General features: G+C 32.2%; 1 protein-coding gene across 1 annotated transcript; it reads right to left on the bottom strand.

Moving 5' to 3' along the window:
- Window positions 1–276: 276 nt before the first annotated feature.
- On the bottom strand, window positions 277–1,392 carry LOC145097282 (FCS-Like Zinc finger 3-like). Its single transcript, XM_079034823.1, has 2 exons — window positions 1,160–1,392; window positions 277–739 (listed from the first exon to the last, which is right to left on the bottom strand). The coding sequence occupies exons 1-2, from the start codon at window positions 1,267–1,269 to the stop codon at window positions 580–582; spliced, it is 270 nt and encodes an 89-aa protein (XP_078890949.1). The 5' UTR covers window positions 1,270–1,392; the 3' UTR covers window positions 277–579.
- Window positions 1,393–23,110: the final 21,718 nt, after the last annotated feature.

Below are 23,110 nucleotides of genomic sequence, written 5' to 3' on the forward strand. Positions count from 1 at the left end.
ATAAATTTCATAATGTGTGTCTCGAAAAAAAATACAAACTTTAAAGACCATTTTTACGATTTTGTCTTATATTTATATTGAATATCATAACACAAAATTTTGGAATTGGATTCCGACACTTCGATGATTACTATGAATACATCTCGTTTCTTAGATTTATTATTTAATTCCCTATTGCTATTTTAAACTTCAAAATTATATTCTAAAGGCAACATTGGAGTTGGCATGACATACTTTGGTGCACACTTTAATGCAATATCATTTGTTTTGTTACAATTGTATAACAAACTTGTATTTTTACTCATTAAAAATTGCTATTTTACAATGAAATTGACCATTTCAACACCCAAATTACATGAATCAATAACATTACCAAAATTTGTCTCAAAAAAGTCATCTTTCTCCTCCTTCATCAATCATCAATAATACCCCATCATCATCAATCATCATCATCATCATCATATATACAACACCAAATGAAACCCAAATTCCTTGCATCCCCTCCATCATAATTTCTTGATTTCAAAAGGGATTTCATACAAATATATTTATGGAAATTTGATGATTTCTTATTATTTCTTATGCCACAAGAAGAGTTCCTGTTTGCACATTAGATTTGGGTGATTTCTTTTTTGTTTCCATTGATTTCTTTAATGACACCCTCCATTTCTTCTCTTTTGCATCATCAATCTCAATTTGTTCTTGCCTACACTCTTGGCTGCAAAATGGATTGTCACCCCTGAAAAATAAACACACCAAATTAAATATTCACTTCATACAACAATATATGCACATGGTACAAGCCTTTAATGCATCAAGATGGATGCTTTCTATTTCTTGATCACAACTCAATAAAAAAAAACCCATTAAAATCTCAACCAAAATTCACTTAGTACAACAAAATATGACCATGGTACAAGTGTTTTATGCACCCAACATGTACCATAACCTTTGATAGCCATCAAGAGTTCTGATTGTACAACAATACATGCACATAGTACAAGCCTTTATGCATGGAATTTAGGTTTGGAGTTTTTGCATGAATTGATGAACCCAGTTGAAAAGTTAGAATCTTTTTTCGTTGGGATTGACATGTGAAAGTGAAGTTGACAAGGTACAACAAGACATGCATGAGGTACAACTCATTGATGCGTAATACCTGTACATGAATATGTCACTGTTATGACCTAATGACTTTGAGCAAAGAGAACAGGCTTCAAGAAAATGGGAGTCATCACCCCCTGCGTAAGATAGCATCCTAGAACCCATTGACTACTGAATTGGCTACGTGAATGCCTTGATCGGATTCGATCTTGATAATATACGCCTGAATCTTGGTGCGTATGTTAGATCTAGGAAGAGATGAAAGAGTGGGGGAAGGAATTCATGCTGTGTATAGGTGGTTATTTATAGAACCTCTTGGAAGGGGAGTAAAGATCCAGTGTGGAATGGAGCAGTGGAGCAGGTGTACCTTTATTATTTGTAACCAATGAATTAATGACGCATATGTCGACGTATGGATTGTAGTGGTATTCTGCGTTGTAGGTGATTGTAACTTCGGGTTCCAAAACCCAAGGGTGGAATCCATTGGCCAGAATGTTTTTTAATCGTTTAACTCTTCCACAGTTTTTAATGATTGCGTATCCGATAATATTTTAATAAAAAAATAATAAAAGGTTATTATTTAATAATTATCTATAAAACTCGATTGTTTTTTTAACAACACGTTAAAATATCATTTATTTCAAAATATCGTCAGAGCTTTGAAAAAGAATGAGAGTTTCATGTTAGATTTTTATTTTCATGAAAAAACTATTTATATTTATAATGGAAGAGTTTTTATTTCTTTTGTATTTGTTCATTTATGGAACTTCTTAATTTTATTTCTATTATTTTATTGTTATTTATATAATTTATCATGACTGAAAATTATAAGATCCGTCAAATCATTGAAAATAAAAATCAAGACAAAAGTTTGTAAATTGCGATATTTAAAAAAAAAGTTTTTGTTTAAAAAACTCCTCCACCGTCTTTTCAATTTTAAAAAGTTATGATTAAAAAAAATCTATATATCTATTGTATATGTCTTTAATTTCAAATTATATAAATATATATTAATTAAAAGCTTCTCGTCTGAGAGTATCAAATGTTATTTTTTCTTTTCTTAACACCGAGAGTTTAAGTCAATTTGTAAAATATGTTATATTAGAAATAGTTTAAAATACATTAGATTTATTGGTGCAAAGAACATCCTCCTCCTTCATAAATGAAGGTTTTTTGACACTTATCATTTTATACTATTTTTAAAATAAATATTATTCACTTATTAATTTTTGATTTGTTTCAATTTTTAAAATTAATGTCATACTTATATATGTAAAATATTAAATATCATATATAATATATTAAATTGCAATAAATATGTTTCTTCATTTTTTATTTTAAAATTATACATTAAAAATATTTTTTGTTTACATTTTAATTTAATGTTTAATTTTTTTTAAATCAGTATGTATAATATACGAGTCTTACATCAAGTAAATATACACTCAAAGTTTTGAATTCCATATTCAATTTTCTTTATCTTTATTTGTTTCTTACTTTTTTATATATTATAGCTAATCATCACTTTTTTTCACCTTTTTCTCCTACAAAACCAACTTTTTTTCTCTTTTAATTTTTCTGTCATTTCAATATATTTTGTTTCATAGAATACGATAGTATATATTAATTTATTGTTTTCATAAAAAAAATGTATGTTCCCAAAATAAAAATCAAAAGTATTTATGAAACAAATAGAACACCCTGAACGCCGTCGTGCCACTTAGATATTTTATGCAAGAACAAGTGCAACGTGTAATGTGTTTGAGTAATTATTTTTGCATCGCTGGCCTAATCAGTCCTGCCCGGGATCTACGGGCAGACAGGTCCGGGCAGTGCAGACAATGACTTCCTAGACAGAACCTTATGCCGTGGAGCCCACCTTCGAGAAAGAACCTTCGATGTTCTCACGAGTGGCAACTGTGGACCCCCACGTGTTCGAACAACTTGGTTTAGTTTATCTTTTTGGTATTTTCAGTAAGCCCCCTGCTCTTTCATAAAAATGTACAAAAGCCCATGTATAGTTATCACCTTTATGATTCTCATGTTTCCAACATTCACTAAATTGGAGAGTAAAGTTGCACAAATAGAAAAGAGCAAATTACACGAATGGTCCCTATGGTTTAGGGTAATTTGCGTGTTTGGTCCCTAACTTATTTTTTTAACTCGGAAGGTCCTTATTGTTTGTTTTTGTTACGCGTTTGGTCCCTATCTTACTTAAAAAGACTATTTTGCCCTTGGTTTTTAAATTTATTTAAATAAACACACCTCTAACACCACCATGTTACCTTACCTTATCTACTCCACCATTTTTTTCCTATTTAAATAGTAGTTTTTTCGGTAAGACAGTGACCAATCACGTAACAAAAACAAATAGTATGGACCAAGTGCGTAACAAAAACAAACATTAGGGACCTTCCGAATTAAAAAATAAGTTAGAGACCAAATATGCAAATTACCCAAAACCATAGAGACCATGCGTGTACTTTACTCAATAGAAATAGGGTTAATGATTTTGTAAAGGTAATGAACTTTGTTTTGTGTATATATTTAGTTATTGACAAATTTTTATTTGTATGCGATTAAACTTCATTATCATATTAGAAAATATAATTATGTCTGGGTATTGTAGGTTTAGTAGGTTTTCAACGACTCTAACATCTCTAACAATCTTCTTTGGCCAACATAAAATTGTAGCGACTATGTACTTCATATCTAGGGTTTTAGAAATTTTTTAAACCGATTAAATTTTTTGTTGCACTCTTTTGATTTTTTTTAAAGCTTATCGATGTTGAAATCCTATATTTCCTCCACCCAAATCAATTGGGAAATAATATTTGGTCTCCTCATGGTTTATGTCCCTTCTAAATAAACACAAAATGGGCATGTAGTCCAAACCTAACATAACATAACGGGTATGGTGGAATCCTTCAAAACGAGCATAGCGAATTGGTTTGCAAATTTTATTGGCTCATTGATGTAATGATGGTCTCAAGTTGAGTTCCATGGGATTCATAAATGGGTTAAAAGTTTTGGATAAACTTTTTTTTAAGGAATTTCTAACACTTGTCGATTTTACATATTGGTCATGATTATTTTATATAACTTTGCTTTTAACTTCATTAAAAAATAACTTTACTACTTCTTTAATACTTTTTAACAATTTTATTTTTAACGAATTTACTTTTGTAAAGTTAAAATTTTCACATAATTATTTCTTTATAACTCTTTTAATAACATATGTGAAGATGTAAGAAATTGGTTAACAAAGTTATATAAAAATCCCTACAAAATAGTCTTTGATTAAGTAATTTTTTAATTTACAATGTTAAAAGTAGTCATATTAAGTATTTTTTAATTTACACATCAAAATCTGAAAGAATTTTATTTATCACAAAAATTTAAGAAGATGACATAATATCATCAAATATAGATATTTTCAAGATTTTTGGGTATCTTCTCAGTCAACTTTCCAAAAAGAAAAAAGCATGCATGACTCAACATACCACAAACTTAAGATATTTTCCCCTTTCGGTTAACCTTTACCATGTTTGTAACAACGACACATGTTTACAGATGAGTTGAAATATGTATAACTTTCGGGATTGTTTTTATATGGCTCAAAAATAAATAAGACGTTGACTATGAACAGGTTAAAAAAAGGTTTAGTAAATATATAAAATAACAATGAAGAGTTTTGCTTGATTTTATTGTATGTGGTGAGACTTGCGTTTTGTAAACTTCATCCACCAAAAGTTGGACAAAATAGTTGCAATAAAAAAAATGTGCTAAAAAAGTTCATTTTGAAAAGAAAAATGGTGAAAATTGACATATCAAGGAATTTAGAAAGGCTCTAAAATTTTTTCCGACATTTTATTTTGTTTTGGAAATGCAAATTCAAATTGGAAAAAAAACAATTAAAATGAATTTCGTTGTCTGATATAAAATAGATGAAATTAAAGTTGAATACATATTCTTTAGAGAAAAATACAACACCTAAGAAAACCAGTCATAAGAATTAAATATGTATATAAACAATAATGACTTATTTTACAATAAAAAACATTAAGATCTAAATATGTATAAACAGAAAAAACGTAACACGGAATAACAGATCATAATGATTGAATATTTAAAATAAAAAAAAAAACAAGTTAAATGACTTATTTTACAGAAAAAAATAATAATGACCATACAAAATGAAACTCTTTTAAATCATTTTCCCTATTATATATTACCAATGACTTGTAAAAATAAATATATTTCTAGAACAGTTCTCCACTTGATTATTTTTAATCATATATAATAATTAGTTGCAAATTTTAAAATGTTATAAATTGGTCAGACACACGTGAAGACACCTCTAAACATTAAATGGTAAATGAAAAATGTTATGAATACAGACAATTATAATGGGGATGTTATTGCTAATCAAAATCAAATAGGATGGGTAGATTAAAACTAAGTGAATTTACAAGGAGGCTTGTTGCAATTAAACAATTCTCAAAGGGCTCACGCTTGGTCATCTCCAATGTGTGAGATTTTAAAGTTATTAAAAATATCCAAATGGTCGCGTGAATATCGAGGCATTGATGTTTTGTTTTAGTATTTTTCGATTACTAGATTATCCTATTAATTGTTTTTTATATTCCTCCGTGTCAAAATATATAGGGTGGCAATTGTTGACATGACACGACAAAAATACATGGCACGAAACAAAATTGGGACGAAATTCAAATTCAAATTCGTGTCGTGTGGTGTTCGTGTTAAGTGTAAAAAACACGATGTTGTGTTCATATTTAAAATTTAACACGAAATTAACACGATCTAACATTTATTTGTCGTGTTTTTCGTGTTATGTATGATTAAATATTAATTAAATAAACTATTTTTTTTATTATGCTACCTTTGTCATGTCATGTCGTGTTTGTCGTTTTTTAATCGGTTCGTTTTCGTGTTAGTTAAAAAAAACACGACATCGTGTCGTGTCGTGTTCGTGTTACATAAAATATTGTTGTATTGTGTCGTGTCAGACAAAAACACAATACGATGACCCGATTTGCCACCCCTAAAAATATATACAATCTTTTATAAAAAAACTATTTATTTTTCTAGATAATTTACAAGAGAATTGTTGAAATTATTCATATAAGTTTATTTTATAAATATATTTAATACCTACCGAGTAAAAAAATACTATGAGATATTATTATATTATGATACTATTGTCATTGCTATTATCTTCCTATAACACAAGTTAAAAAAAAAAGTGTCATTTTACCCATAAATTTTATTGTAAGGGTTTTAATAAGTTATTAGTTGGTGTTGTCATTCCTTCTTGAGGTTGAGGTTTCAAGTCTCGTTGTGAACATAGGTGAATTTAAGGTGTAGTTTATGAGTAAGTTAGATTAATCGTTTCAAAAAAAAGATATAATATATCATTTAATCAATGAAATAAAAATGAAGATATATTAAAATATGTTAAAGTCAAGAGCTTAACTTAAAAAAAAACAATTTGTTGCTTGTTAGATTAGTGTATATTGTACAATGCTTTATACATTTATCTTTGTAAGTGATATTTTATATAACATCAATCATTTTTCATTTTTTTTCTTAGTCTATGAAAATCAATTTAAGACGATCTTCAACCCATCTTTATTTTTTTGCAATAAATAGAATAAAAAATAGGGTAAATAGTTTGTCACCATAAACCTTACGATATTTTCTATCTTATTTTTTACCCTAAAAAGTATATCCCTAGAATATTTTATTTTTATAACTTATATATAGTGTCAAATACGTCTCTTTACTGATTAGATTTTAATAATATATATTATATTTTTTTATTACCAAAAAACTACAAATTATATTATCATAAATAAAATGTTTATATATAATTAATTTAAATTAATTATTATTTTATTATAAATAATTATTAAATAAAAAAGATTATATTTATAATAAATATATCAAGATCACGATTATATTTGATTACTATATTTTATAAATTATGTTACCGTGTTTCAAGTCTTTAGTATATATTTAATTTTTTTATATGAATTTGACACATAAATATTAAACTCTATATTGGGATTAAATAATGTAAATTAGTATATAACAGTATATTACAAATATTAAATATTCCATTTAAATTATAATTAGTAGATTAAAATAAACTAAAAATGTGTAAAATAAAGATAAAAGGGACTAAAATTGGCAACCAAAAGCTCAACTCTATTTTTGGAGATATGAATAGTATTCCTCCAAACATGAGGAAATACTATTCATATCTCAAAAAATGAAGATGAAAATGGCGTAGTGTTGAAAGTGTAACACCCCGTCTTTGGTATGATGCTTTCGTGGTTTTTATTTAGAAGTTTTATTGAGGGACTCGGTGAGTCTGTGGCCTGACTCGTCGAGTAGGGTCGAGTTTTCGTGCACGTGTTAGTTGGCGACTCGACGAGTCCATATTCGGGACTCGGCGAGTCTGCCTGTCTGGAAGAAACTTTAAATCCCCAGGTTGCTCACTATTTAAGCAATGCTTTGTGCCCCAAACCCGCCTCCTTCACCCTCAGAGAGCTGTGAGAAAACCCTAATTCATCCCTTATCCATTTTAAGTGCTTTTGTGTGTGGATTTTGAAGGCTTGAAGAAGAAGAAGAAGAAAGGAGCAAGGAGAAGAGGTGTTGAGCAAAGATCCAAGGGCAAATCAGAGTTCATTGAGGTATTTCTCGGGTTCCTTCTGTTTTATGCTTTAAATCTTCATTAGAACTCTTCTAGGGCTAGTTTGATGCATTTTCTAAGCCCTATAGTTGTATGGATGCCTTTATGGGACGAGATATCCCTATATCTGTTCATTTAGGAGTTGTAGAGCCCGGATATGTTGCCTTTTTGGAGATGCCTTGCATAAGAACCCTAGATCTACTCTTTTAAGTGCCTTTTTAGCCTATATCGCCTTTTTCATGTGTATGTACACGTAAAGTTGGAAACTTTACGTGGTAGATCAGCTTATTGGACTCAGATCTATCATTGGTATGCGATGGATTCAAGCAGAATCGAGTTTAGAGTAGTTGCATGGATGTGACTCGGCGAGTCGGAAGAACGACTCGGCGAGTCAAGTCGCGAGTCCCGTTTTTCCCCTTTTTGAGTGATGGCGAGTGGAAGCCTGTGAGTAGTAGAGTGGACTCAGTGATTTGGAGACCAGACTCAGTAATGGAGGGACTCGACGAGTTGTTCTTACAACTCGGCGAGTCCAAGGCAATCTTCTTAAGCTCAAGAACAACTCGTCGAGTTGTTCATATGACTCGGCGAGTCGGATGAAGATTGTCTGAGTTCTTGGATCGAGAGAGTACTCGTCGAGTCGATGCCATACTCAACGAGTAGCCACGAGTGTGGTTGCGAAATGAGATTAGAGACTCGGCGAGTTGGCGGCCCAACTTGGCGAGTCAGGTCAACTGTGGGTTGACTTTGACCGAGAGGGTTGACTTTGACCGGGAGAGTTGACTTTGACCAAGGGTAAAAGAGTCATTTTACCCCAGTGCAGTGTTTAGTATTTGATTGAGTGTGTTTATGGCCTTGTAGCCGGGGAGATACCGGAGCAGCAGCAGTTAGCTTCCAGAGCCATTCACACAGCAGCCAGTTCACGAGGTGAGTTTCCTTCCAGTAGTAACGGGTCTAAGGCCACAATGCCGGCCCGTTTAGCTAGCAGTCAGCTTCGGACCTCGGTCCGATGTAGTAGTTAGTATGTTTGATGCCTTCGTGGTTCAGACAGGGTTATGTGTTTATGCTAGATGATATGTTTATGCTATGTTCAGTCAGCTTCGGACTTCGATCCGATGTAGGGGACAAGGTCCCAGTCAGCTTCGTACTTCGGTCCGATGTCAGCTTCGGACTCCGGTCCGATGTAGGGGACGTAGGTCCCAGTCAGCTTCGGACTTTGGTCCGATGTCTCAGTCAGCTTCGGACTTCGGTCCGATGTCCTAGTCAGCTAGGGACTCGGTTCGATGTAGGGGACGAAGGTCCCAGTCAGCTTCGGACTTTGGTCTGATGTTCCAGTCAGCTTCGGACTTCGGTCCGATGTAGGGGGGGCAAGGCCCCGGTTAGCCGGACTTCGGTCCGATGCAGTGGGCAAGGCCCAGTATGTGCTTTATATGCTATTGTGTGGTATGTGGTAGTTTGGGGGAGCTCACTAAGCTTCGTGCTTACAGTTTCAGATTGGGTTTCAGGTACTTCCGCAAGCAAAGGGAAGAGCTCGGGATGATGACATCGCACACACCACAGCTACAGTTTTTATCCTGGGAGTTGATCAGCTATCTTATATATGTTTTGATACAGTCGTGACACCGTTTTCTCATTTGTATTTTAGTATGGTTTTGAGATTTGCAAGGCATGGTTTTATTATGATATACTCTGTTTTATGATTTTTGGTTATATTAAAAATGAAATTTTCGGGTCGTATTTTTGGGTCGTTTTAGAAAGAGAATAGGGGAAGAAATGATGGAAAAAATAAAGTTTAGGGGTGGATTAGAGATGCCCTAAGGAATATCAATTAAAATTACACCATATGCTCTAATAAAAACGGAATATGATTTTGTTAATTGTAGCAAATAGCAAGTAGTGAAGTAGTAAAATTCTATAATGCTATAGTCAAATCAAAATTGAATAGGGAGGTGGAGGAGATGAACATAACCTGCTTATTTAAGTAGGTGAGATCATAGGAAAGAGATAATAAATGTTTAACTATATCATGTTGTTTTGAAAGTTCTATATCCACTGTTATATATTACAACTAGGCGAATACCCGCGTGTTGCGCATAATACAACAATATGTTTGAAATTTTTACAAATATATGTTTTATAAATATATTAATGACATTGTTATTAATTTTATATAATAAATCTTATAATAAGTTGGTATAAATATTGTTTGTTTTGAATTATATGATAATGTAGATATCTTTTAAAATTATATAATCCTAAGTGTTTTAATAACGTCTACCTGCAGGTTAATTATGAATAAAATTAAATATAATATATGATTTAATGATATTTATAGTTATTGTTATGATTAATTAATTTTAAAAAGTTTATTTTCATAATATTTTAATTTCTATCATTGTAATTATTTAAAACATTAAACATTGTTTTTGTTTTAAAGACAACAATATAATTTTTATATATAATTTTAGTTTTAACTATTGTTATTGTACGTTATTTAAAATAATGTATTTCGAAACTCTTAATTATTTTAATTTGGTTTCAGAAATTTAATGTTTTTAAAATTTATTTGATGAATACTGTTAGTTTCTACAATAGTAGTTACTTAAAACAAAAAACATTGTTTTTGTTTTTAAATTAAATATTATAGTCTTTTATATAATATTACTTTTAATTGTTCTTATTGTAACTTATTTTTTAAGCTATTTATTAGAAAATTGTCACTGATTATCAAAAATATTTTCATAGTTTTTTTTGTTGCTTTAGGATTACAATGTAGGTTTAACAGTATAATTTATAATCTTTAACTATTTATAAAACAGTCTCTCGATTTTTTTCAAGTTTAACTGAAATTTTGGTTTAAGTTAATTATTTAATATTATATTGAAATTAAAAATTTAACTATTTTGCATCAACTCATAAATTATACAAATTTTGTGACTTTAAAATGATAATTGTTCACATATGACAACATATTTAAACTAATAAGTTAACTATAATATGTTAAAAAGTTAAAGTCATAATTTTATAAATAGAAATAATATGAGATTTTAATATTGTAATCTAGTCAATCGTTTAAATGATTTCTACCAGCAAGTTACACATAAATAAAATTAAATATAATATATGGTTTAATGTTGTTTATAGTTGTTGTTACTGTTAATTAATTTTTTTAAATTTATTTGCTTAATGATTTAATTTCTATCATTATAATTTTTTAAAACACCAAACATTGTTTTTTTATTTTAAAGGTAATAATATAATCATTTATATAGAGTTATTTTTAACTATTGTTATTGTAGATTATTTTAAGCTATTTATTTGAAAACTTTTAACGATTATAAAAATGTTTTAGTTAAATTAAGATTACAATTTAGTTTTTACATTTATCACTACAATTTATCACTTTTAACTATTTACAAAATATTCCTTGGTTTTTTAAGTGGAATTGAATTTTATATTTAAGTTGATACTGTATTGTATATTTAAATTAATAATTTAAGTATTTTGTCAAAACTATTCAAAAGTTGTAGCTTTAAACTGATAATGGTTTACATACAACAACATTTTAAATCTAATAAATTAAGTATAATATATTAAAAGTTAAAGACATAACTTTATAAGTAGAAGTAAAGATATTATTTTTAAATTGAAATTTAGTTTATTTATGATTACACTTTAGGTTTGATATTTATTTAACTTTATTAACCAACTTATAATCATTATTAGAAAGATACTACAATTTATCACTTTTAACTATTTACAAAATATTTTTTGGGTTGTTTAAGTTAAACTAAAATTTATATTTAAGTTGACCCTATAATGTTATATTTAAATTAATAATTGAAGTATTTTATATAAATTGTTCCAAAATTGTATCTTTTATATGATATTGTTTTGCATCCAATACTAAATTAAAACTAATAAATTAAGTATAACATATTAAAAGTTAAAAAAAAATATAACTTTATAAGTAGAAGTAAATATATTATTTTAATATTGAAATTTAGTTTATATATGATTACACTTTAGGTTTGATATTTATTTAACTTTATTAACCAACTTATAATTATTATTATAAAGAAATTGAAAAGTCATGAGAGTTTCAAATAAATATAGTGAAAGGAAAAATGCATGGGAGTTTCAAATGAATGTGGTGAAAAAAAAATGTTTCATTTATAATATAGTATGATGATATGATCATATTTTATTATGTGTTGTTTGTATGGGGGTGGACAAGCCCTAAAAAAACTAACCTATAAAAAAATTATTGAAATTAGATTAGAGTTACAAAGGCTAAAAATAATCCAAGCTTTTAAGTAACCAAAAAGAGCCTAAAAATTAATAGAAACTAATCACATACAAAGCCCAATAAGATACATTGACCTAGATATACATGGAAAATAGGATATTATGGTGTGGGAGCATTAATTTTGTGTTTTCTCCAAAGTCAAAGTAAAATAAATGTTGGTATAGTGAAAATCATTATGTTGAAATTGATGGTATTAAAATAGTTATGTAAAAAAAATCGCAGTGAGTGTTTTTTTATGTTAAACACATCTTTCGGTATTATGTGTTGCATTTAATTGGATTAAAGATAATTTTCAATTAAGAATTATACAGTTGAAAACGAGTAAATCATCTAATGATGGGCGTTACAATTTCATTGTATAGATACACACAAAAGAATACAACCAAAAATTCAATTTTGCTTCAATTTTCTTTACATAGTTGTTGCATTCTTAGAAATAAGCATACAATATTATGGACACAATTAGTTTTAAGATTGTTATAATACATATTACCAGTTAATGACCAATAGACATGGCAATGGAAATTGGAACGGATTTGGAGCGGATCGACCTTGATCAAACCCATTAAGCAATTATCAAATGTTGATCCAAACCTCATCCGTAACCCACAAGGTTTTAAATAATTAAACTCATACATTTATCCACCATATCAACGAATTTTCAACCATTTTACCCGACCTATTTACAACTGTAACCATACATCAGATATCAATTTTATTTTCTAATCAGAATCATCATCTTTGTCTTCAACATTCTTTAGAGATTGAGCATCTACATATACAACATTTTCATAACCATTTGTTTTCACATCATTGTCATCCATTATGTGTTAAAGATGGTGAATAAAAAAATAGTAAGAAATCAACAGTAATCTTCAATTACAGAAAGTGATGGAAAGATTAAAGCCATCGATTAAAACTAAATAAAAAACAATAAGAAATCCTTCTCATCCATGGACTATCGATTGTCGAATAACACTGAATAAAATCAAATCAACAAGAAGTCATTATCATCAAATTTCAATAACACATGATTTCAATGAGACATGATTTCAATAAGTCTCGTTTTTAAGTCACGATTTTGGCACATTAACACAAGATTTCATGTGACATCCCCATATTTATGGTTATTTTAAAACCTTTTGTTAATGCTTTTATTTTTTTAACAGAGTTTATTTATAAATGCGGAATTTGGTCCCGTAAAAGTTTTCGAAGAAATGTTTTTTCATTGATTTATAAAAAGTTTGGGATGTCATAACTGATACGAGAAACATAAGCATAAACGTAGACTTACAATGTCTCAGTATTCTAATTTCCTTGAATCTCTTATACATCATTATCCGAGTATCTTTATTTAATAACTTGTAATTCAAATAAACTGAGTGGATTAGGTTGGGAAACATGGTGAGTACATAGGGATTTCAATCCCACAATGTTATAATATATATATATATATATATATATATATATATATATATATAAACCAATTGTCATAAAACAATATATAGATATGCATCCGATTTGGATATCTACATACCCTCATACCTAATCCTACCCGTACCCAATCGATCCTCATAGATCCTAGTCTACGATTATCAGGAGAGATTATCATGTCTGATGAACTATTTAAAATGTGCAGACATACCATTAGAGTTGTCAGATCAGGACCTACCATTTCTAGTTATCCAAGAAGATGCAGACATACCATTACAGTCGTCTGATCAGGAGCCACCACATCTGGTCATCCCAAGGGGAACACTATATCGTACTCCCGTACGGAGCTACGGTACATCAACACCTGAATGTGTCAATGAACAGAATTTTGTTAGGGTGCAAAGTCACGCTTGGGTGTATTTTATGCTTACCCTCTTGTATTGTGTAAGGAGTTGTCTTTCCTATAAATAGAAACTGAGTGACACTCATTTATGTAAGGAACATTTTGTGAGAGCATTAGTTTTAGAGAGAGAAATAGAAAGACTTATTTGTACTTTTTCTATAAAAAAAACTAATGAGAGCTTAAACCATATTTATTTACTTCATGTATTCATGATTTGTATGATGATTCACTAGATCTTTCATATTATGCATTTGTCATCATAATCAATACCACTACAATTGGAATCAGAGCGGGTGTTCTTGATTTGATCAAGAATCGATCCATGATGATGTTCTAGATTTGGTGAGTCTTCATTTGATTTTTGATCTTCGTGTTTTAGAGAGTTTTTGGATTCTAGAAATCAAATTCATCCTTGATTCTACTCATAACTCGATTTTCTTTACTAGAATTCAACTTATTTTTGCTTTCTCTTTCTAGAAAACCCATTCAAAATCACTTTCTATCTTTAGAAACTCAAGATCTTATTGATTGTTCAAAGATGGTGTACTTGGATTATGATTCTTGGGTTGTGATCATTGAAGATGGGAAATACAAAGTCAACGGAAATCAATTCTATGGATTATTATTGAAAGGTGGCTTGATTTCATGGGGTACTGTGGTTTCTTATGGAGGTTTGAAGGATGATCATGGAAAATTGAGTTTTCAACCTCTTTCGAAGATTGGATGCTTGGTTGAAATCTCCTTGATCATGTTATCTTCTAGTAAAAATCAAAAGGAAGGAGAAGAAAGAGATTTGTTTAATAAGAAATACATTTCTCTTGTTGAAAACCCAAGTGATCTGGTCATCCCAAGGGGAACACTATATCGTACTCCCGTACGGAAGTACGGTACATCAACACCTGAATGTGTCAACGAACATAATTCTATTAGGGTGCAAAGTCATGCTTGGGTGTATTTTATGCTTACCCTCTTTTATTGTGTAATGAGTTGTCTTTCCTATAAAGAGGAAGTGAGTGACACTCATTTATGTAAGGAACATTTTGTGAGAGCATTAGTTTTTAGAGAGAGAAATAGAAAGACCCATTTGTACTCTTTCTATCAAAAACTAATGAGAGCTTAAACCAAATTTATGTACTCCATGTGTTCATGATTTATATGATGATTCACTAGATCTTTCATATTCTGCATTTGTCATCATAATCAACACCACTACAATTGTATCTGAGCGGGTGTTCTTGATTTGATCAAGAATTGATCTATGACGATGTTCAATATTTGGTGAGTCTTCATTTGATTTTTGATCTTCATGTTTTAGAGAGTTTTTGGATTCTAGAAATCGAATTCATCCTTGATTCTATTCATAATTCGATTTTCTTTACTAGAATTCAAGTTATTTTTGCTTTCTCTCTCTAGAAAACCCATTCAAAATCATTTTCTATCTTTAGAAAAACTCAAGATCTTATTGATTGTTCAAAGATGGTGTACTTGGATTATGATTCTTGAGTTGTGATCATTGAAGATGTGAAATACAAAGTCAATGAAAATCAATTCTATGGATTATTATTGAAAGGTGGCTTGATTTCATGGGGTACTATGGTTTCTTATGGAGGTTTGAAGGATGATCATGGAAAATTGAGTTTTCAACCTCTTTCGAAGATTGGATGCTTGGTTGAAATCTCCTTGATCTTGTTATCTTCTAGTGAAAATCAAAAGGAAGGAGAAGAAAGAGATTTGTTTAATAAGAAATACATTTCTCTTGTTGAAAACCTAAGTGATCTTCATGCTCTTAAGTATGTTGAAGTTCAAGACTATGGAGTTCAATATGATGTTCTTGATGTTCTTTAAGTTCATGACAAGAAGATTCAAGTTGATTCCCATGAAGATGAAAAAGTTTTTTGCTCGATTAGAGTTCAAACTGATGATATTTTGTGTTCTTGTGATTCGTTTGAAGAAATGATTCCTTATCGAAAGCCATCAATCCAAGAAATTCACAAGTATCAAACTCCAAAACATTTGATTCAAACTTGCAAAGTTGAAGTTGTCAAGAATGAAGTGGTTCTTGAAATCAAATCTTCAAGATGCAAAAAGATGAGAAAGAAAAAGAAGAACAAGATTAAAAGTAAGAACAAGCGGGTTTAATCACAAAAATCGTCAAATGTTGTTGTGAATCCGAAATCCATGAAGCAAATTTGGGTTGGGTTCCAAAGAAACAATCTCCAAATGTTGCATTTAATTTGAAGTCAAAACCCAAAAGTGTTGATGGTTCTTATGAATATGTTCTTAGATCGTTGAAGAACACAAAGAACATGAAGAATGAGTTGTACAACACGCATCGTGGGTGGTACAATGTTCAAATTAGAGATTTTCTCGTTCCAACAAAAGAACCAAGATCTTCTAAATTTGATTCGTTCGTTGAAAATGGAACTCGGGTCGTCAAAAGGTATCTCAAATTCTCAAATGGATTCCAAAACATCCATGATTTCGATTTGTATTTTGCGTTTTTCAATTTTTGATCGATTTGTCTCATTGGATCAAATATGTTTCAACCATAGATTGATCAAATATTTTTGTTTAGATCAAGCCCAAACAAATTCAAAATCATTTGATTAAATAACTTTTCTTGAAAACAATTTTTGAGCCCAAAGTTCAAATTCATTTACTGTTCATCTAGCCGAACAAAATTGAGATCATTTTTCAAATTTCTTTGTCCATTATTGTTCATCATTCATTCTTAAGCCCACAAGTTGCTTTTGATCTGATTTCACTGTTGGAGCCCAAAGAGTCATTTAATCGTATATCAAGCATATTCATTTCGTTCATTCCTACTCATACGCTTTAAGTGTTTATACGTTCCACTATTCATGACCTGTATTTTACTCTTCGTTCCCAACTTACACACACATGCTAAATAAGACTACCAAATATCAAACTAAATTGAAGTAGTCTTAAATTATTAATGGGCATAATTACCAAACCTCTAATACCAACTCTGTCTAGATAACACTAACCTATCTTAGTGTATATATATTTAGAGTAGAGTATTTTAAGTATTAATATAATTTTTTCTATTTCCCTAATGATATTTCTATAATTGCTATCATGTGAAAATAGACATATACCTATTTATCGTATATAGAACCATATCTGGTTCGCATGTCATATACAAAGTATACTGTTTGGAAATCCCACTTTAACACTTCGCTAAATCCAACCTATACATCATCCCTGTAAGTAGATCAATCAGTATAATGACTTGGAATCACTAAAAAATATTATTTATAGGTCCATAACACTAACACACCACGACCAGACCATGAGAGTACGAACTTACTGATTCCTACGAATTAACTCACGTCTTGACACTAACTTTAGGAATCTATAAATGGCACCCCCAAGAATTACGTAATCGATTCAAGGTCTTCAAGATGAGTAGGATGCTCAATCGGCACAAAGAAACCCACCCCTAGACTACGCGACTATTGAGGCAATGGTCGAAAAAAGAATATCGAAGGCGCTAGCCGCACATGGAAATCACACAAACTCTGGAACGGGAGGAGAAGGCTCCCAAGGAAATGAGAAATGTGTACATAGAGCATGCACCTACAAGGACTTCATGAACTGCAACCCTACGTCGTTATATGGGAACGGGGGAGTTGTAGGCCTCACCAGATGGATCCAGAAAACTAAGTCTGTCTTCGAGATCAACTCTTGTTGTCACACCCCGACCGACGGCGGAAATGTCGAGGTTGAGACGTTAACAATTGGATCACAGTCAACCACATATATTGAACATTTACTTATTTAAATTAATATATTACAGACGTTTTAATTCAGAAATGAAATTACATCATCGTAATTTAAACACACAATATTGATAATAAATTATGTCAAGTTTATCGCAAAAGAAAGGAAATATAATCTTACTGTGGGGTATTAGAGCTAACGACTATAGAGAACTAAGTATTTTCCTAAAAATACAACTATAGTTTGGGGCTTACCCAAGTAGGCATAGATATACCACCATCCTACAACAAATTAAAAATTAAAAGTTTATGAAACATAAATTAATATTTATTATTGATTTTAGAAAATCAATTGTGTGTATAACAAGTTATATAAAAAAACTTAAAACACATGAATTTAGGTCAATTAATCAAATAGGTTTCATAATATATAGGCTTTATCACAACTAGACCTAGCTTGCGCACCTAATTTTTATTATGATCGGGCATTATACATTATCCAACCTAAATGAAATAATTGACAAGCTAAAAACTTGGAGTTTTAAGAAAAATAAAACCAGTCATAGACACAAATGATTTATAAATACAATGTTTAGACTTATGTTAAAAAGTCGATATATTTAAAATGCTAATATTAAGATTTTCTGTTTAGATGGATGAGCTATGGATGATGATTCAGCCACCAATGGAGGAACCTATGTACCCAATGTTGCCTGGAGATCCTTACTTTCCAGAATATCCGACAGGGTACCAACCCATTCACCCAACTGATCATGCACTGATGCAATACGATGAGATCGAGCCTGAAGAAGAAATGGAGGAAGAACCTGAAGAAGAGCTAGAAGAGGATCCAGAAGAAGAAATGGAGGAGAAACATGAGCAAGATCCTGAAGAAGATATGGATGACGATGATGAAAATGAAGTGATAATGATAACCGACTCAGAATCATCCACCTCACCTCCACCAACTCCCAACCGCTGTTTCCTTGGAGTTTCATTTTGCTGTCCCAGAAAAACTGTTAGAATTTTAGTTCCAGATTGGAAACTTGTTTCCATGAAGTATAAAAGGAGGTCCTCCCACACTCAAGAGAGGATAGACCAACCTTCTAGAGAAAGCTACCAAGGGAACCAATAGACAATTAAAAGGCATGCTACGGGAACATTTGAGAAAGGGACAAGCATCAGTAACTACACAAGGAAAAGCATCAGGAACTGTACCCCCACCGTCCATGAACATTAATGATATGTCTTCCCTCTTTGAGTTGAACACCGACTTGCAGGAAAAAGTATGGCACGTAAGCGACGAATTGAGCACCATGCAGGGAGAATCAGTGCAAAGGAAAAGAGAAATGGCACGGACTGGGAAATGGGCGTGGAAGCACACTTCACTTACACCTAGAGGATCCTAGAAGAAATTGTTCCTATAACAATTCAAAATTTTAATCCAAGAAACCTTTGTAGGAATGAAAGTGTGGTGGGATTAACTTGATGGATTGAGAAAGTTGAAGCTGTTTTCGATATCTGCTACTACCTTGACAACAGCAAGGTGCGTTTTGCCGCATGCACATTTATGGATGGAGCCTTGACATGGTGGACTGATCATGTGAAGACTTTGGGTGTCTCAGTTTCTAACTCAATGTCTTGGGAAAACATGAAAGCACTCTTAATAGAGGAGTATTGTCCACGAGATGAAGTACAAGCATTGGGACATGAACTATGGAATCTATAACTACAAGGATCTGATGTCAAAGGCTATACCACAAGGTTTAAAGATATGGGTATTCTCTATCCTAGCACGGTGAACCCAGAAAGCAAGAAAGTGGAACGCTACTTGTAGGGGGTAGCACCAAATATAAAAGGGATGGTATATTCGTAAAAACCTACCACATACCTTAACGATAAGAGCCTAGCTCTACAATTAACCAAAAATGAGATTGAGCAAGGAACAATGGTGGCAAGAGTCGAGATTCAAAAAGTCAACAACAATCACCACAAGCGAAAGTTCAATGGAGGAAACCAAGGTCAGCAGAAAAAGCATCAAGTTGAAAAGGTGTATGCTGTAACACTATACCTGACTCCGACTCAACAAAGGAGTTACATTGGAAATAAATCATTGTGCACAAAATGCAACCGACACCACATTGGGGAATGTTTCCATTATGCCTCATGCAACAAGAAGGGTCATATTGCAAACTTTTATCCAACCACAACACTTGCTGCAACAATTCAGGACAAGGGTACCGGATCAGGGTCAGGTGGAGGAGGAACATGTTATGAATGCAGAGAGAAAGGGCACTTCAAAAAATATTTCCCAAAGTTGAGGAAAGGGGTTGGAATTGCTCGTGGTCGGGCTTTTGTGATTGGAAACAAGAATTCCATACAAGATCCCTCAATTGTTACTGGTACGTTCCTCATCAATAATTTATATGCTACCATTCTATTTGACTCTGGTGCTGATAGAAGTTTCATAACTCCATCATTTAAACAACTATTAGATCATGAGTCTAGTAAGTTAGATGTAGCATATGAAGTAGAAGTAGCACACAGCCAGATAGAGAGAACCACTGAAATCTTATGTAACTGTGTCTTAACTATGAACGATCATACATTCCCGGTCAATCTAATCCCTATGCCAATTGGAAGCTTCGGTATTATCATCGGTATGGATTGACTGTCTCTTCACCGTGTTGAAATTCCATGTTTTGAAAAAGTTGTGTGACTAACTCTAACTAACGAAGAGACCATGATTATTTATGGTGACAAATTGGGTCAAAAATTAAAGCTTATTTCTTGCACCAAGGCTCAAAAATATCTGCACAAGAGGTGTTATGACTTTATGGCACATTTAATAGACAAGAAGAGCAAAACAAAAGAAATCAATGACATACCCCATGTATGTTACTATTCTGATGTATTTCCCGAAGATTTGCCAGGTTTGCCGTCGAGTCGTAGCGTCGAGTTTCGAATTGATCTAATTCCAAGAGCTGATCCAGTAGCAAAATCTCCCTATAGATTGGATCCTTCTGAATCGCAAGAGATTTCAAGTCAACTTTAGGAACTTCTCGACAAAGGTTTTATTAAACAAAGCTTTTCTCCTTGGGGAGCACCAGTCTTATTTGTCAAGAAGAAAGATGGGTCATTCAGGATGTGTATCGACTATCGGGAGTTGAAAAAACTAACAATCAAGAACCGTTATCCATTCCCCATAATAAACGATCTGTTTGATCAACTCCAAGGATCCAACTACTACTCAAAGATAGACCTAAGATCTGGGTATCATCAAGCGAAGGTACTAGAAGAAGATGTTCCGAAAACTACATTTAGAACTTGATACGGCCACTACAAGTTTCTAGTTATGCCTTTCGGATTGACAAATGCTCCAGTGGTATTCATGGACCTCATGAACCGTGTATGCAAACCATACTTAGATAAGTTCATAATTGTGTTCATTGATGATATCTTAATCTATTCACAAACCAAAGAGGAACACGGTCAACATCTGAAATTATCTTGTAGCTACTAAGAAAGGAAAATTTGTATGCAAAATTCTCCAAATGAGAATTTTGGATTAAAGAAGTACACTTCCTAAGGCATGTGGTAAGTAACAAAGGGATACACGTGGATCCCACACAGATCAAAGCGGTTAAGAATTGGGATGCACCTAGGACGCCAACGGAAGTGCGCCAATTTTTTAGGCCTTGCTGGCTAATATAGGAGATTCATAGAGAACTTTACCAAGACAGCCAAGCCTCTCACTACATTAACACAAAAGAAACAAAATTCAATTGGGGAGATAAGCATGAAATTACATTCCAAAATTTGAAACTGATGTTGTGTAGCGCACCAATCCTATCATTACCAGAAGGAACCGAAGACTGTGTCCTATACTGCGATGCGTCAATTCAAGGATTGGGGTGCATATTAATGCTAATGGAGAAAGTTATTGCATATTCCTTTTGAAAACTCAAAGCCCATTAAAATAACTACACAACCCACGACCTCGAGTTAGGAGCAATAGTCTTTGCCTTGAAGATTTGGAGACACTAGTTATATGGAACCAAGTGTATCATTTTCACTAACCATAAGAACCTCCAATACATATTTGATAAAAAAGAACTAAATATGAGGCAAAGAAGATGGATTGAGTTATTGAACGGTTACGAGTGCGAGATACGGTATCACCCTGGAAAATCAAACATTTTAGCTAACGCTTTAAGTCATAAGGAACACGTGAAACCTCGACGAGTAAAAGAACTAACTATGACCATCCATTCCAACCTTAATGTAACATCCAAAAATTTTACACCAAATTTAAACTTTTCCAATCACAATTTAAACCCAAATAGTGTCTGTTTACAAATTGTTTTCAAATCATTATTCATCAGAGTATACCAAAAACATATCGTAAGGATGAGGAGCGGTACGGTCACGCCTTCGCCTTGCCACGATCCTCTGAAGTACCTGAAACAATAACAGAAAACTGTAAGCCCAAGGGCTTAGTGAGCTACCCCCAAAATACCAACACCATACTGATAATATCATAACAGTAATAATCAATCAATCAATATGCATACTGGGACATCGGCCCGACTGGACCGCCCTACAAGGCCTACAGTCTAACCGAATCTATACCGAGCCTTCGGCATGACTGGACCGCCTCGTGGGTCTATAGTCTCCCCGGACCGCTCATAGGGTATGTTGGCCTTTAGCACAAAGGAGGACCGCCTCAACCCAACCCCCAATCAAACAAACATGTGCACATAAATATCATACACTAGCATTCATAACAGTCAAACTGATCTAACATATCAAATATCATAACAACATCCTATAATCATGATACCGATCTAACCGAAATCTAACATAGCAACCATCCTAAACCAGGATGAAATCTAGCATATCAGTAACATAGCAACCATCCTAAACCAGAATGTATCTATCATATCAATAACATAGCAACCATCCTAAACCAGGATGAAATCTAGCATATCAATAACATAGCAACCATCCTAAACCAGGATGAAATCTAGCATATCAATAACATAGCAACCATCCTAAATCGGGATGAAATCTAGCATATCAGTAACATAGAAACCATTCTAAACCAGGATGCAAACCATAAAGGGCCGGCCTTGGTGCCTTAGACCCTTTTGGTACAGTGCGGATAACTCACCTCGCAGATGTCGACTCAGTAGATAAATCCCTACTCTTGGATCACTCGCCAAAGACTCCTCCACCTATTACCATAGTACAAGCATACTCATAAATTCTCAACCTCACAAGTACTCCATAAACCAACCAGTCAACCCCAGGTCAATAGTCAAAGTCAAAGTCCTTAGTCAAGGTCAACAGTCCCTGTTGACCTTAACTCGCCGAGTTCTTTGAAGTTCTTTCCCACTCGC

This window comes from Lactuca serriola, chromosome 1 (genome assembly GCF_051521515.1).
Source record: "Lactuca serriola cultivar US96UC23 chromosome 1, Lser_US96UC23_V15, whole genome shotgun sequence".
In the NCBI taxonomy this organism is placed as follows: Eukaryota; Viridiplantae; Streptophyta; class Magnoliopsida; order Asterales; family Asteraceae; genus Lactuca; species Lactuca serriola.